Source organism: Neomonachus schauinslandi, chromosome 1, assembly GCF_002201575.2.
Source record: "Neomonachus schauinslandi chromosome 1, ASM220157v2, whole genome shotgun sequence".
Taxonomy (NCBI): Eukaryota; Metazoa; Chordata; class Mammalia; order Carnivora; family Phocidae; genus Neomonachus; species Neomonachus schauinslandi.
Window position 1 is genome coordinate 118549251 of NC_058403.1, and position 15136 is coordinate 118564386.

Below are 15136 nucleotides of genomic sequence, written 5' to 3' on the forward strand. Positions count from 1 at the left end.
ACTTTCTTCCCAGCAGCTGGAAACGGCCAGATCTGATAACATACAAGCTCAGGTGTCTAGAGGTAATTTACCATTGGGGGATTTGTGCCAGAGTAAGGGAAGGAGAAAAGTGTATGTCTGAAGGCAGCATCTTAATGACCCAGCAATTCTGGCTGTGTGGCAACCCTGAGTCCTTAACTCTGCTCTCTTATGAAATGGTGCCAGATTCTGGTCCCTTGGCCATGCCTGTGAAGCTAAGGACACATGAACATATGAGTGACACGGGGACATAGGGGCATAGGTTTGCTAGTTTACCTGTAAGCACATGGGGTAAGGCCTATGGGAACCACCACCACTTGGGAACTGCTCTAGACTGAATGTGTCCCCTTAAAATCCACATATTGAAACCCTAACCCCCAATGTGATGGTATTTGGAGGTGTGGCCTTTGGAAGATGATTAGGTCAAGTGGGATTAGCCTCCTTATAAATGAGACCCCAAAGAGTAACCCCCTCCAATTTTAATCTCAGGAAACAAACTGAGGGTTGCTGGAGTAGTGGGGGGTGGGAGGGATGGGGTGGCTGGGTGATAGACACTGGGGAGGGTATGTGCTATGGTGAGCACTGTGAATTGTGTAAGACTGATAAATCACAGACCTGTACCCCTGAAACAATACATTATATGTTAAAAAAAAAAAAAAGTAGGAAGGGGAAAATGAAGGGGGGGGAAATCGGAGGGGGAGACGAACCACGAGAGACTGTGGACTCTGAGAAACAAACTGAGGGTTCTAGAGGGGAGGGGGGTGGGGGGATGGGTTAGCCTGGTGATGGGTATTAAAGAAGGCACGTTCTGCATGGAGCACTGGGTGTTATATGCAAACAATGAATCACGGAACACTACATCAAAAACTAATGATGTAATGTATGGGGATTGACATAATGAAAAAAAAAAAAAAGAGTAACCCCCTCCCTGCCCCTCCACTATCTGAGTTTACAGAGAAAAGATGCCTTCTCAGAAGTGGGCCTTCACAGACACTGAATCTGCTGGTGCTTTGATCCCAGACTTTCAGTCTCCAGAACTGAAAAAAATAAATTTCTGTTGTTTTATAAGCTAGCCCTTTTATGGTATTTTTATTAAGCGACCCAATGGAATAAGAAGGAATCATGATAGTTGGGCCCAAAGGACCCATTCACAACCCAAGGAAGCAGTGGTTTGAAAGTCACAGATAAAGACTGGGTGATAGAGGCCTTCAGTCCAGAAAGATTTTATCTGCTGCTTCCCGGCATCTGGGCCTGTCGGCCTCACCCACTAGTTATTGAGATCACCCCATGCTGTTTGCACCCTCCTGAGTCACCAGAACTCAGGGCCAGCCCACACAGAGCCCTTCGATGGGTCCTCCAGATGCTAGACATTTGGGGAAGTTCTGATGCACAGAAGCCATGGGGTAGATGTCTCCCCCAGATCCACCCTCCTACCTCCTCGCCCCCAACTTAGTTCTCACAGTCCTGAACTGCTTGGAGCTGCTCCCACGGCCACAGGGTGTTTCTCCCCCCACCCCTCCTTTTGTGTCTAACCACCCTCATCCCACCCCGACATTCCTCTTTCATTGGCCCCCACCCCCGGTTCTTGCTGCCATCTTGGCTCACAACACAGTACCCATCAACAGGGGTGTCCACAGTTGGTCAACCAGCCACCCCAAACATCTGGAGGGTCAGGGCTATGTCTTTTTCATCTTTATAGTCCCTGTCCGACCAGCACAGGGCAGGCCCCCTATACCGCCTGTTGCACTGGAAGCCTACTCTGAGTGGCGCTGTGCTCCACGCTTTCGATGAAGTGTTTCACTGGACAGAGGGAAGACAGGCAAGGGCTCAGGGTCAGGATCAGATCATTACTTATCAGCAAAGGCCCCTAGGCCATAAGCCCCTGTGTGGCCTTGGGCCTTAGGCCACCTCAGTTACCTCGACAAACTCAGTGATCCACAGGATCAACAGGTGATCCTACAACCAGGTGTCTGTTGCCAGCTCATTACCAGGGAGTCACTTTGACTCACACACAGACAAGCTTAGAGCCCCTCCTCCAGGGCACCAAGCCAATGCCCATGAGCCCAAGCTCACCTCCCCATATCAGGGCCCTGGTATAGGACAGAGAACAAACATCTACCTCACACCTGGCCTTCCTCCACTAGCTCTAGCCTTAAGAACCTCCTACTAGTATGCAAGCCCTTCACAGACGCCTCAAATCTGACTTGACTGAGCATCGTGGGGGCTCCCATCCCGGGGTCAGATCACCACCCCTCCCCACCTTCTCTGGAGTGGCACTTCCCCCCAGGCCAACCCCGTGGCTGGGTGGGGGACTGTCATGCTGCTCCTCTAGGATCCCGTCCTTGCCATACTGACTGGTCTAGGGACAGGGACTCGAGTCTAGCCAACTGTGCCAAAAAGGGCCCTTTCCAGGAAAGAACAGCTTCCCCATGTAGAAGAAGCAATTTTATAAGAACAGGGATGCCTGGGTGTCCCCGTGAAGGCAAACACGACGGGGCAAAAGTGCTGGCTCACCTCTCCATCACTGGCTCAGCTGCCTGAGTCACACCACTGACCACACCAGCAAAGACCCTCATGGGGCCAAAGGCGTGGCCCTGCCATCTGCCTTTTACCTTCCTCGCTCGAGGGCGTGCCTCCCCGCCTAGCCCTGGGCTGCTCATCTCCCCAGCGGACGGTAGTCACCTCTTGGGACTTGTCGTTTCCAGGGCCGCTAAGGTCTGTCCTCATTCACCCCTGCTGCCATGGCTGTCCACGGTTCTGAATGCAGGGAGGTGATATGGGGCTGCGGACTACTGAGTCACAAACGTGGGTTCGAGTCCTGACCTTGTTATTTCCCGGCTGCATGACCTTGGGCAAATCCTCCTGCCTCACTATGCCTCATTCCCTTCCCCTACCAGAGTGGTGGCGTGGATGGCCTGAGACGTCCCCTGTGGAGCACCGCACGGGGCCTGCCATGTGGTAAGGGATAAAGAAGTGCTATTTGCTCGTCAGTCCCCTTGAGGGGATTATTCTGGCTACTTCCAGGCTCTTAGAAAGTGCTCCCTTCAACTGGGGATCTGGAAGGGATGCTGACTCTCTGTGTCCACACCTTTCACAGAAGCACAATGAACCAGTCTCCCTTCCCCTCTCAACCACCCAATTTTAGCAGCTTTTCTGACTCCTTTAAATACATCCAGCTGATCCAAGATGGCACCTTCTTTTTTTTTTTCTAAAGTAAGCTCCACACCCAGTGTGGGGCTTGAACTCACGACCCTGAGATCAAGAGTCACTTGCTCTACTGACTGAGCCAGCCAGACGCCCCCAAGATGTCACCTTCTTATAAGCTAAAATACCCCTAGTTCTAGTATCCCCCAATAATCCAAAGGCTCTCGAGTTCCGTCTCCTGCGCTGGCCTGCCAAAGAATAATGATTTGCTCTACTGGCAGTTCCCACAATTCCCTCAGTGCTCCTCAATCCACCGAGTTGTCTTAAAGGTCCGTTGTGCCTCTACCCTGCACTGAATATAAAAATGTCTGTGTGTAATTCTCAAATATAAGCCAGAACCACAACTGGAGACCCATTCTGTTATTTGCCTTTGGCCATTTGCTTTTACAGGCAGGAGTAGAAATCATGCTTAGGGATGCAAGGCGGAAATCAAGTCCACATTTGCATACTTTGAGAAACTTGGTTTTACATGGACAAGATTTTTTTTTTTTTAAGATTTTATTTATTTATTTGACACACTGAGAGAGAGAGTGAGCACAAGCAGGGGGAGCAGCAGGCAGAGGGAGAGGGAGAAGCAGGCTTCCCGCGGAGCAGGGAGCCCGATGCGGGGCTCGATCCCAGGACCCTGGGATCATGACCTGAGCTGAAGGCAGATGCTTAACTGACTGAGCCACCCGGGAGCCCCTACGTGGACAAGATTGATCAAGCAGCTGAATCTATCCTTTCTGACCTATCTACTTTGGGCCACAATACAATACCAACTTTTCCTGTTCTCCTTATTCTTAACTATTCTTCATCCCTCATTCTTGTTGCCTCATGGTGAACCACTGTTCGGTAAGAATCTAGTAAGTGCTTTTGGTGCCAGTGATTAATAAGCCTGGTCCCATTTAGGGAGCCAGCAAACCACAGGAGGTATGGCTCTGGGGGTTGGGACTCAGCAGGCTAGAGGTTTTGCCCTAGGCTGTTCCCAAGCTCTTATCTCTTCCTTGCCTGACCCTCCCTCTGACGTCAGCCACTGAGCCCTAAGTCCACTGACTGCCAGAGCACAGGGACAGGGTTCCCACGGTGGCCTGAGCTTGAGCCCAGCTGTGGCCTCCCAGCGGGGACAGGAAATCTCACTGTTCTCTGGGGCAACTGATAACTGGCCTGGCCCAAACAGGGTCCTTTGGGTTAGATGACAGAAGCACCACCGACTCCAAATCATGACAGAGGGCGCCTGGGTGGCTCAGTCGTTAAGTGTCTGCCTTCGGCTCAGGTCATGATCCCAGGGTCCTGGGATCGAGTCCCACATCGGGCTCCCTGCTCGGCAGGAAGCCTGCTTCTCCCTCTCCCACTCCCCCTGCTTGTGTTCCTGCTCTCGCTATCTCTCTCTCTGTCAAAAAAAAAAAAAAAAAAAAAAATCATGACAGAAACTAGAAATCAGAAAGCCATCCAAGGACAGGCCCCCAGAAAGAACTGTGAAAAGAACCTCAGTCATTCTTAACCATCTCATAGCCTGAATCCCCCTGCCTCCGCTTTGAGAATCTGATAAAAGTTACTGCTCCTCAACCCTGAAAAAGGACTACATACACAAGCTTCTGAATTTGCCTTCTGAGGGTTCACAGGAAACTCCGAAACCACACGAGATGATGCTGACATCTGTGGACTCAGGCTAACAACCCAATGTGCCTGGAAATAGTTTTCTGATTTCGACACCCTTGATAGATTTTTCTTTTTTCAAAATGAAAAGGGAGCTTTACAACTCACATAAACATAGGTTCATCCTAAAATAGCTGTTCAACACTAAGGTATAAAAAGAAGTGAAAATCACCCATAATCTTATCACCCAGAACAACCCACAGTCTACATTTTCGTGCATATGTATGGCTGGATATCCTGCCAGAGGTTATATCTATGCTTCCATCCCTGCTCTGAGGAGTTTCACTGAGGCCCAAGGACATTGTTTCCCCTCCCCTCAAGAGGAACAAGTAAGGGGCGCCTGGGTGGCTCAGTCACTTAAGCCTCTACCTTCGGCTCAGGTCATGATCCCAGGGTCCTGCGATGGAGTCCCGCATCGGGCTCCCTGCTCTGCGGGAAGCCTGCTTCTTCCTCTGCCTGCCGCTCCCCCTGCTTGTGCCCTCCCTCTCTCTCTCTTTCTGACAACTAACTAACTAACTAACCAACCAACTAACTAACTAACTAACAAGTAAGTTTTTGGTGTCTCAAAGGCCTACCTTTTGAGAGCACTAAACCCCACTGAGGCCACCAAACCAACTGCCCAGGAAGGCAGCTGGTCATCTGCCTTCTGTGGAAAGGGTCACAAGGAAGAGATGGCCAGGGGTGGGGGCGGGCTTCAGGGAAGCCCCCTCACTGAGAGACAGTGCTGAGGGAGGGGCCTGCACCCTCAGGTACCTGGAATGACCAGCCAGCCCACCCTCTGCCGGATACCCGGGGCTGGGGAGAGGCAGAGCTCTGGCTGGGTTCCAGGTTCCCCAAGAGACACAGCCCCGGGCAGAGGGGTCCAGCCCCTTCGATGACACAGGAAATCAAGGGAGGGGCATGAGGTGATGCTGCAGCCCAAGCCGCACAGGTCAGAGACGGGCCATGCATCATGGTCGACTCCCTGTGCCTCGCACCCAGGGGGGCAGCCTGGCTCTGCTGGGCGTGTGAGGCGCTGGGTGCCGACATCGAGACAGTCACACGGCTCTCTCTGGGTGCAGCCTGACTTCATCCTCATATTCCGGATTCAGATTCTGCCCTCAAGACCTCATTCCTGGTCGTTTCCCCCGAACCACCCGGCCACCCTTCCCTCGGGGCCGAGCTGCTATCAAGATCACGGGGCTCCACCGCCGATTACCACTGACCTCAAGTCAAGGTGGACTTTCTCGGTTTTTTTTGGTTTTTTTAAATGTCATCCAGCTTGGAGCAGGTGCCCTGATGCCAAGACAACAGGGACTGGGGCCCAAGTTCATCAGTGCAGTTGGCGCAAACTCCTTCCCACTGTGTCCTCAGCTCCCCTCCATCCCAGTTACTCCAATGCAAACATCCCCCAGCTTTCTCTATTTTGTCCCTCTCCCCACACAGTCTTGGCATAGGGAGGTACCCTCCCTGAGTTTACTGGCTACTTTTACTAACATTCTCTCGTTTTACTAACTAGCCCTGATAGTCTCTTCTCTAAAACGGGAGATCACCTTCTTGCCAATACTGTTGAGTTGACACACACACACGTATTCCCATATAAAACACCGTATGTACTTTCGGTTACTATATTATGGACAACCTTGCACGTGAATACAGACGGATCTGTGTAATCACAGCATAACGGCTGCAAGAGTATTTACTGTTGGACTCTTCAGCTGCCTTCCCCGCCTTTGCCTCCTGTAAGCAATGCTGCAATAAACATCTTTAAATATACATTTCTATTCTCTTATCTAATTATTTTTAGTAGAAATTCTCTAAGATCAGAAACTGGGAAGGAAGGAAAGAAGGAGGGAGGGAGAGAGAGAGGAAGGGGAAAGAGAGAGAGGAGAGAAACAATGTCCTCCCCACCCCCAGAAGAATACTAGAAATGACCCCCACACATAAATGTGTCATTTTTAGCTCATGGAAGGGCATGTCCCCCTGTTATGTAACTACAACATAAACTTAGGACATATGATGAAAGCTGATTTGTCACACCTACAGAATTTGACACCTACAGAATTTTTTCACCCACAGATATTTATTTAACTCTATGGGGTAGTTGGACAGGAAGCATTCAGAGAAAAAGCAAAATTAAAACTCTCAGAAATCAAACAGAAAATAAACCTCCAAGAAAAGAATTGAAATAAAAAAATACTAAATGTAAAACCTAAGTGATAATGATGAACTTCTTAGGTTAAAAATGCAAGCCCTCATATTTAATTCCTCATTTTTTCTGACTCCAATTCACCAAAATAAAATCCCAGGAGGAATCTTACTGTGGCTTTTAAAATAGAGTACATAGGGGCGTCTGGGTGGCTCAGTTGGTTGGGCATCTGACTCTTGATTTTGGCTCAGGTCATGATCTCAGGGTCCTGAGATGGGGCCCCCCCCTCATTGTGTTGGGCTCTGCGCTCAGCAGGGAGTCTGCTTGAGATTCTCTCTCCCTCTGCCCCTTCCCCTGCTTGTGCGCTGTTTCTCTCTCTAAAAGAAATAAATCTTTTCAAAAAAATAAATAAATAAAAGAGAGTACATAGTACATAAGACCCTTGGCATTCTAAGGGTTGCAGCCCCAAACCTTTGCCATGAAAACATTAAAATCTTCATGAATCCCCAGTTCACACACACCCCTGGGGCACATGCTTTTCTCCATAAAACAGACACAGGACGAAGAGCAGGAGTGAGGCCTGCTCAGCAGCCAGGAGCTCACTCCCAGCTATTATTATTCAAATCTATGCCTCAGCAAAATCCCTGCCACCATCTACCATGGAGCTCAGGGTGCCTGCGAAGAGTGGGAGCCGTGAATGCCAACAGCCGACTACGAAGAGCAGGCTGAAGCCAGGGTCTGAACAACCAAGGCGAATGTGACAAAACCCAGGCACCTTACAGGGGCTCCTCACTCTCCTTCTCAGAGGCAATTTTCTTTTAATTTACACACTGCTCTAGCAAAGCTTGGTTATTCTCCTTCCCAGAGGGCAATGGATCCTCTGGGGAAAGGTGAGGGGTGTGGGGGTTGGAGGCTGCGGGAAAATGATGGCTCTGTGGGAAGAGGTACCAGAGAAACCACTGAAGACTCACACATACTGTTCACACACACCGCTCACACACACTCACACACCACATACACACCACTCACATGCACCACATACATACCACTCACACATGCCACTCACATGCCCCATTCACATGCACCACACAAACCACATACACACATCACATGCACACGCTACCACTCACAGACACCACACAAACACACCACACACACACACTGCCACTCACACACACTACTCACACACCACATATATACAACTCACACACACTAAGCTGGTTCAGCTGGGGTGCCCACTGAACACACATAGAGCTGATTAAGCGGAGGCTCCTCAGCTGCCTACCTGCTTCCCTCGGCTTTGGGGCCCCACCTCTCGGCTGCCATTCTGTCACCTTCATGGCCTCCCTTCCTCTGTCTGCCCAGATCTCATCTTTGCCCTGTCCTCTCTTCCTCCTACCTGTACCACAGGGCGCAAACTCCCAAGGTGCCAGGGTTCTGCAAGTGGAGACCATGGAGAAAGGAAGAGCTTGCACTCCCCACAACGGGGGTGGCCAGAACCCAGCTGTGGGCTCCAGCCACTGTCCCTGCAAGAGACCATGGGTCTCGGCTTGCTGGACAGTTTTTTTTTTTTTTTTAAGAGGGGCTAGAAGTTTATGTGAAATTGCCTAAGTTCTAAAACATTGGTAAATAAATGTAAAAATGTGAAAACACTGGTTGAGCCGAACAAAACTGTCAGTCTGGAGTGGCTTCCGCATGCTCCTGGTCTCCCCAGGTCAGGGCTTCAGGAACAGTGAACACAAAGTCCCCCAGCAGGGTCTCTCTAAGGCTCAGATCCTGAAACCAGTTTCCAACAAGACATGGTACCCAGTTGGCCCTCAGGTACCTCATCAACACCTCCAACTCCTCGTCTTGCTCCACACCCAGCTTGTCCACTTGCCTGGGCCTTATCTAGACCCGGGGAGCCATCAGCCCCACATGGTTCCCTCCCAGTCCGGACACATTCTGGGCATTTTCTTTAGACTTCGGCATATTTAACCCAGGTGGAGATGAGACGTTCATGTGAATGAACACACAAATGCCTGACTGAATGAGGCATCTACTGAACTACCTGAGCCAGACTCCTGTGTGTCATCGTGGCGTCTTCCCCTTCTCCCCTCACCCTGGCCCACTCTACCACCCAATTAGCTCGACGTCCCACAGCCTCGCCTACCGCTTTGGCTTTGCTTCTTCTTCCAGGGCCAATACCTTCAAGGTGCCCCCTCAGTCTTTCATGTAGGCAAAACCGCCTGAGTTGCCACCAGGCTTCACCCTCCCATCAGCCCCCGAACAGGGAGTGCCCAGGATTTGTGCTTATTAGACTCACCCAGGGAGCTTGTCAAAAGTGCAGATTTCTGGGTCCCACGCCTGCCAAAATTCTGATTCTGTAGGGAGGGGCACAAAATGTGCTCATTTTCGGTTGTGGAACATGCATTCTTTACAAGTTTCCAGAGCCACTCTGCTCAAGGTGCTCAGGAGACCACACCTGGGCAAACACTATCCTGGACTGTGGTCCTTCCAAGCCATCAATCTCCTGGTGTGTTCCCTACTTCCAGTGGCTGGCTCCCCACAGCCTTCAGGATATAATGTAGGGATGGAGGTGGCCCCAGCGTTTGTCCAACTTAATAGCTACACATAGGTGACTAACTGGGTCCTACTCTCTTTCACTCTGTCTTTGCACACCCACCTCCATCTGCAGGAATGCCCCTCCCACCTTCCTCCATGGCCAACTCCTACTTACCCCTCAAGAATGAAGCTCAGATGTCACCTCTGCTGGGGAGTCTTCCTGAATTCCCAGACTGGATTAGTTTCTTGTCCTCTATCCTCCCATATCACCCTGCCATAAATGATCTCTAATTCATTTTATTTAACAAACACACATACAGTGATCACTGTGTGTCAGGCACTGTTATAGATGTCTTAAAATATGAGCTCACTAAATCCTTTACTAACCCTGTGAAATAGGGACTATCGTTATCCCCATTCTACAGATGAGGAAATTGAGGCAGGGAGAGGGTAAATAACATGGCTGAGGTCACCTAGCTGGTAAGTGGCAGGACAGGGATTCAATCTGGGCAGTCTGGCTTTTTCTTAGAGCCGTGTGCTCCACCACTGTCGCCCCTCCCCCCGCCATCACCTTCCATGTTATTTATCACCTCTTACCTGTCCTAGCACATCACACACTGTATTCCAAGTGTCTGCTCGTGATTTTCCCCCAGGAGGACACACAGCTGCTGTGGTCCTTGAGGGATTAAGCTCCCAGCCCAGGACCTAACCTAGGGTGGAAACTCAAGGAACATTTGCTGAAGGACAAAGCTGTACACACTCATGGCGCTGGATCAACAAGAAAAGATAAAATTCCTAAAACCTCAGAGTTTGAAGAGACTTTAAATGGAATCAGGCCTGATGACCTGCCTAATATCCTCCTCTTCACAGAGCAATGCTCCAGAGTTTGCACCCCATGCATTCTACCTCTGCATGCCACTGACTTTTAGGACGCTCCACTGGAATGTGGCCCCATGGTCACCTGGGCCACACAGAACAAGTCTGACCCCTGCAGAAAGGGCTCTTGAGATACTGAAGACAACCCTGGCTTTCACTGCTGTGGGGTAACCTTCCCTCTTCCGCCTGGGGATCTGAACCTCCAGTCCATCTTCGGTATTTTCCTCAGAAGCTGCTCTGGTCAACTGGGGAGCTGCCCAGGAAAATCACCCCCAGATATACTGCCATGTGCTCAGTGTAGACTGGCCACTATCATGCCAATGAACTCTAATCAAAAACAAAAAGAAGTATGATATATTTCAGAAGCCTCCTCTCTGACAAGCAGCTGAAGGAACACAAGCCTTGGCAGCCTTTGGGACCCCGAGAGCCCTGGTTTCTGAAGATGGTACCTGGCGATGGGATTCAGTGCTGTTGCTTAAAAGGTTTACATTGGCACGTTCTGCATGGAGCACTGGGTGTTATGCACAAACAATGAATCCTGGAACACTACATCGAAAACTGATGATGTGATGTATGGGGATTAACATAACAATAAAAAATTAAAAAAAAAAAAGGTTTACATTGACTACGCTTCCACAAGCCAAGGGCTTTCCCACAAGGTCTCTGTTCTCACACTGATGCTGCAGCTGCCACAACTCATTCCATTTTACAGAAGAAGAAACAGAGGCTCTGAGAGGTCCGTCTTGCCCAGGGCGCACGGCTGCCACGTGGCAGAGCAGCATCCAAGCCCAAGGCTGTCATTCCAGAGCCTGTGCGTTGCTGCTGTGCTGCCATTTTGGGAATGGCCGTTGGAACACGGTGAAATGAGCATAAAATAAGAATTAAGTACAGGCTGGGCTGAAGGAGGAAAAATGGACGATTACAGAAAAGAGCAGAAAAAGCAGAAATACAACTAATCAAGTCTTTACATGCTGGCGGTCTTTGCCCTGTTGCAATGAAGAAGTCCCTTAATCTGAGAAGTAATTTTTACACTGGTACACATTTTAACTAGAATAACTAAAGATAGGTATGTCTTACTTGTTCCCTTCTGCAATTTGGATATCAGGAATTTCAGAGTTTCCCTATTTCCAAACTCAAAAATATCCAGGACTTGAAAAGACAAAATGAATGATTTTCATTAAAGGCTGTTAGCCTACAGCAAGTCATTACTACCATTTAAAGTAAACATATTTTGAGAAACTATGAACTGTATCTTAACCTTTTTTATATCCTTTCCATCCACCTCCACCCCAACACTGTAGAAAAACGCCTGACACACATAAGCACTTAATAAATATATCTGGGGTCACAGACCCTACTTTCTGTACCAAGAGGAAGAAATGCTTATTTAAACAACCTGATTTTTAAGTTGTAACCCGGGTCGTAACTTTCTCATATTCAAAACATCAGAAAAAGCCAACAGGACAAAATAAAATACATGATCATTGCAGAAAGCAAACTATACTGGTTCACTTAAAGCCTGAGAAAAACCAAGTTATATTTGATCGCCTCACATATATTACCTAAAATAATTATATGTGCTAATCTGGTATTTATTCAAAAATTAGTCAAAAGAAATGATGAAAAAAAAGTCCACATATTTTAGGGTAAGAATGAAAACACAAATGTTAGTTAAAGGTATGCTTTTGTATTACCAAGTAGTGCAGTTCCTTATACCGTAATAACCAGCAAGCCACAACACAATTAAATAAATAAAGCAATTAAACTCCGTATCTACAGAAATGGGTACGTTTCAAAGTTACAGTTTACCTAGAAGTAGAAGAGCAGTAAGAACATCCATATCTTAATATCTTTCCGAACTCCAACGTATCCAAGAATAAAGAGCTCCAACCCGGGCAGGCTAATTTACCCTGCAAAATTTCCCTTAAAAAAAACTATGACTGAAAATTGGCTCTCCTAAAACAGAAGGTACTTTCAGAAGAGTTATATAAGCAAAACACACTGGCCAATTCAGTGACGTGGAAACCACCTCATGCAAGAGAAACGCAGCAAACACAAGTAACCCACATTCACGTCTCAGATCCTGTCAGCTTCGTAGAATAAAAAGTCAAGGTTGATTGTAACCTCCTACCTCCCCGGCCAAAGGATGGAAAATTTTTAATGAAAAGTTATGAACAATTAAACTACTGAGAGTCCTAACACACTTTTTGGAAAGGATTTGTATTTGATGGTTCATTAACCATCTGGAGTATCTTTAAACTTCCTATGCCCACCTACTCTTGACCTCGTTTCCCATTCTGTTAGGATAAAATGAGTATTTTTAATTGTCTTTAGTATTAGAAACAGCCTGTCGTGGGCACCAGATGTGTGCATGGAGTATGTCACAAATTGGAGGTGTATCAGGGGAAACTTGCTCAAAGCCTCCTCTCTTCAAACCACTTATTCCAAATGCCAAGTCTTTCCCACATTCCTCAGCGCTCTCAGAACATCTCACTTGCTGAGCCACCTGCTCTTCTTCCCATCACTCAAACTGCGACAGAAATGCCACCTCCTCACAGAGCCATCCTAGGCAGTGATGGGTGCCGACCACGTATCTCCCATCCATCAGGGTGCAGTGGTAAGATGGAGGGAAGGCAGGTGACAGCAAAAACACAATTCCAAGCATAGGACAGACATTCTCAGCTTTGAGTATACGGCACCAGAAGGAGAGGGAATTCGGGTCAGCCTGCTTTTCAGAGCAGGTGTAGATTCATTCATTCGTTTAACAGTCATGAAACACCTACTGTGTGGTTGGCAGTGCAGTTCCTGGGGTATAGAGGGAAACAGGACATGGTCTCTGCTCTCAGAGAACAGTCTTGTAAGAGGAAGAGTCACAAGAACTGAACATTAGAATACCACATGGCTAGTGTGAGGAGGGGAACAGGTTTAGGGCATCCTGGAAGCACACCAAAGAAGCATCAGACCCGGCTGAGGGGGTGGGGGGAAGTCCTGGGAGGTTCCTAGTGGAGAAAAAGACGGAGTGAACCATGTGGGGAAAGGATGGGAGGGGCGTGAGGAGGATGGTGCTCCAGGCAGAGGGGCTGGCGGGATCTGGGCACAGAGAACAGGGTAAATGCGTAGAGAACGCCAAGCAATTCGGCATGAGAGAGGGGCCACTGGAGTACAGAGAGCCTCCCGGACAGCATGGGCCACCCCTGCAGGGTTACAACCAAGGAGGTGCTGGGGCCAGATCTGCGTTTGAGGATGGCCTCTCTTGGCGGGAGCAGTGGGGTATGCAGCTTTGGGGTCGAACCTGAACACAGGCGCCCGGTGAAGGACAAAGTGCTGGGCGGTGAGATCCATGGACTGGCTTCATCGGCCCTGCCCTTGCCTCACCACACTAGATGCCCCGTGTGTGGTCTCTGCTGCCCAGGAAACTGAGTTTGGTACCTAATCCCCCTCCCCTCCCCAACAACTGCAGCCTCACAGCCCACTGAACAGAAAACAGACGCCCAACCCTCAAAGAACCAACCAGCAGGCTAAACACCCCGGCTCACGCTGGGCTGCTCGGTGTCTCCCCCTTGGGGATCTAAGAGTCCGGGAATAACTGGGCAGCTTAGGAATCTATGCAGAAGCCAAAAACGTTTCATGAGGCCTGGTGAGCACTCTAGTTCCTTATGGCCGAAAACAACACTCAGGACAAAGCTCAGCGGTTTAGGATTTGGACTCACAACCATCCACCGTCAGTACTGATAATAAAAAGACTTGGTTGTTTTAAACTGCATTGTTCGTTTGAAAAACAAAGGCTTTGGGGCCTGTTTGTTTCCTCCCCACAAGGGCCCTCTATCTCAGAATGAAGCCCCCTTCGCTCCCACGAGCCGGCGGCACCAGGCGATACTCACAGAACTGCAGGCTGAGGCTCACAAAGGCCAGCAGCCCCGCCAGGGCCAGCCCCAGCAAGAAGCGACTGCGGAAAAGCATTATTGTCTGTTCTATTTTCTCCTCATGGCTTCACCTCCAATCGGGAACACGTCCTGTGAACAAAACAGAGGCAATAAACATGTGCTCCGAGGTGGAAAACCAAGTTTGTCAACTGAAAATAATCCAATTAGCCCAGTCCTCCAGCAGGGAAGCGTGAATCCTAGTTGCAGAACAAGAGCGGGTTATGTCTTTGCCCCCAAATGAGCCCAGCCGAGAATGCGCCCTTCAAATTAATAAGAGGAAACCAGTTTGTGAATGCTTCGTTTATCCGACATCAACACAGAATGAGACACTTCCCAGCAGGACCTTTCCAAAGAAAAATGTAAGGAGCTTTTATCGAGCACTTACCGTGTGCCAGACACTGAAGTCTTGACGGACCAGCTCGTGCTCAGCCCATTCGGACAACCAACTTCTAAATCTTCAACCTTTTTTGGTGAATATTTTGCTGATATGATTCTGGTCTTTTAAAAAACTGTAATCATTAACCTGAACGCCAATCACTGCCACATGTCCCACAGTCACACCTTTAGGGATGGCTGGAGTATGCCAGAGGATTTGTCGCTACACTCAGTGGCCCCATCTGCTAACTGAAGACCTTCTCCCATCTGGATGGGTGACCCTATTTCTGCTGTGTCCACCGGCCTTCTGCAGCCCCACTCTACCCATTCTCATTTCCCCTCATCACGTTAGAGCTGCGCAAAACGACTTTCAAAAATGCTGAATGAGGCCCTTCTGTGAGAAAAGTGAATGGCTGCTCGAGGGTGTAAC

At 49.1% G+C, this 15136-nt stretch overlaps 1 protein-coding gene across 1 annotated transcript in view; it reads right to left on the reverse strand.

Annotated features, from left to right (window-relative positions):
* PXYLP1 (2-phosphoxylose phosphatase 1) overlaps window positions 1-14368 on the reverse strand; it is a 33209-nt gene extending 18841 nt beyond the window's left edge. Inside the window, exon 1 of the mRNA XM_021678738.1 lies at window positions 14290-14368. Within this exon, the coding sequence (XP_021534413.1) occupies window positions 14290-14368 (79 nt within the window). The remainder of the gene's footprint in view (window positions 1-14289) is intronic.
* Between the last annotated feature and the right edge of the window lie 768 nt (window positions 14369-15136).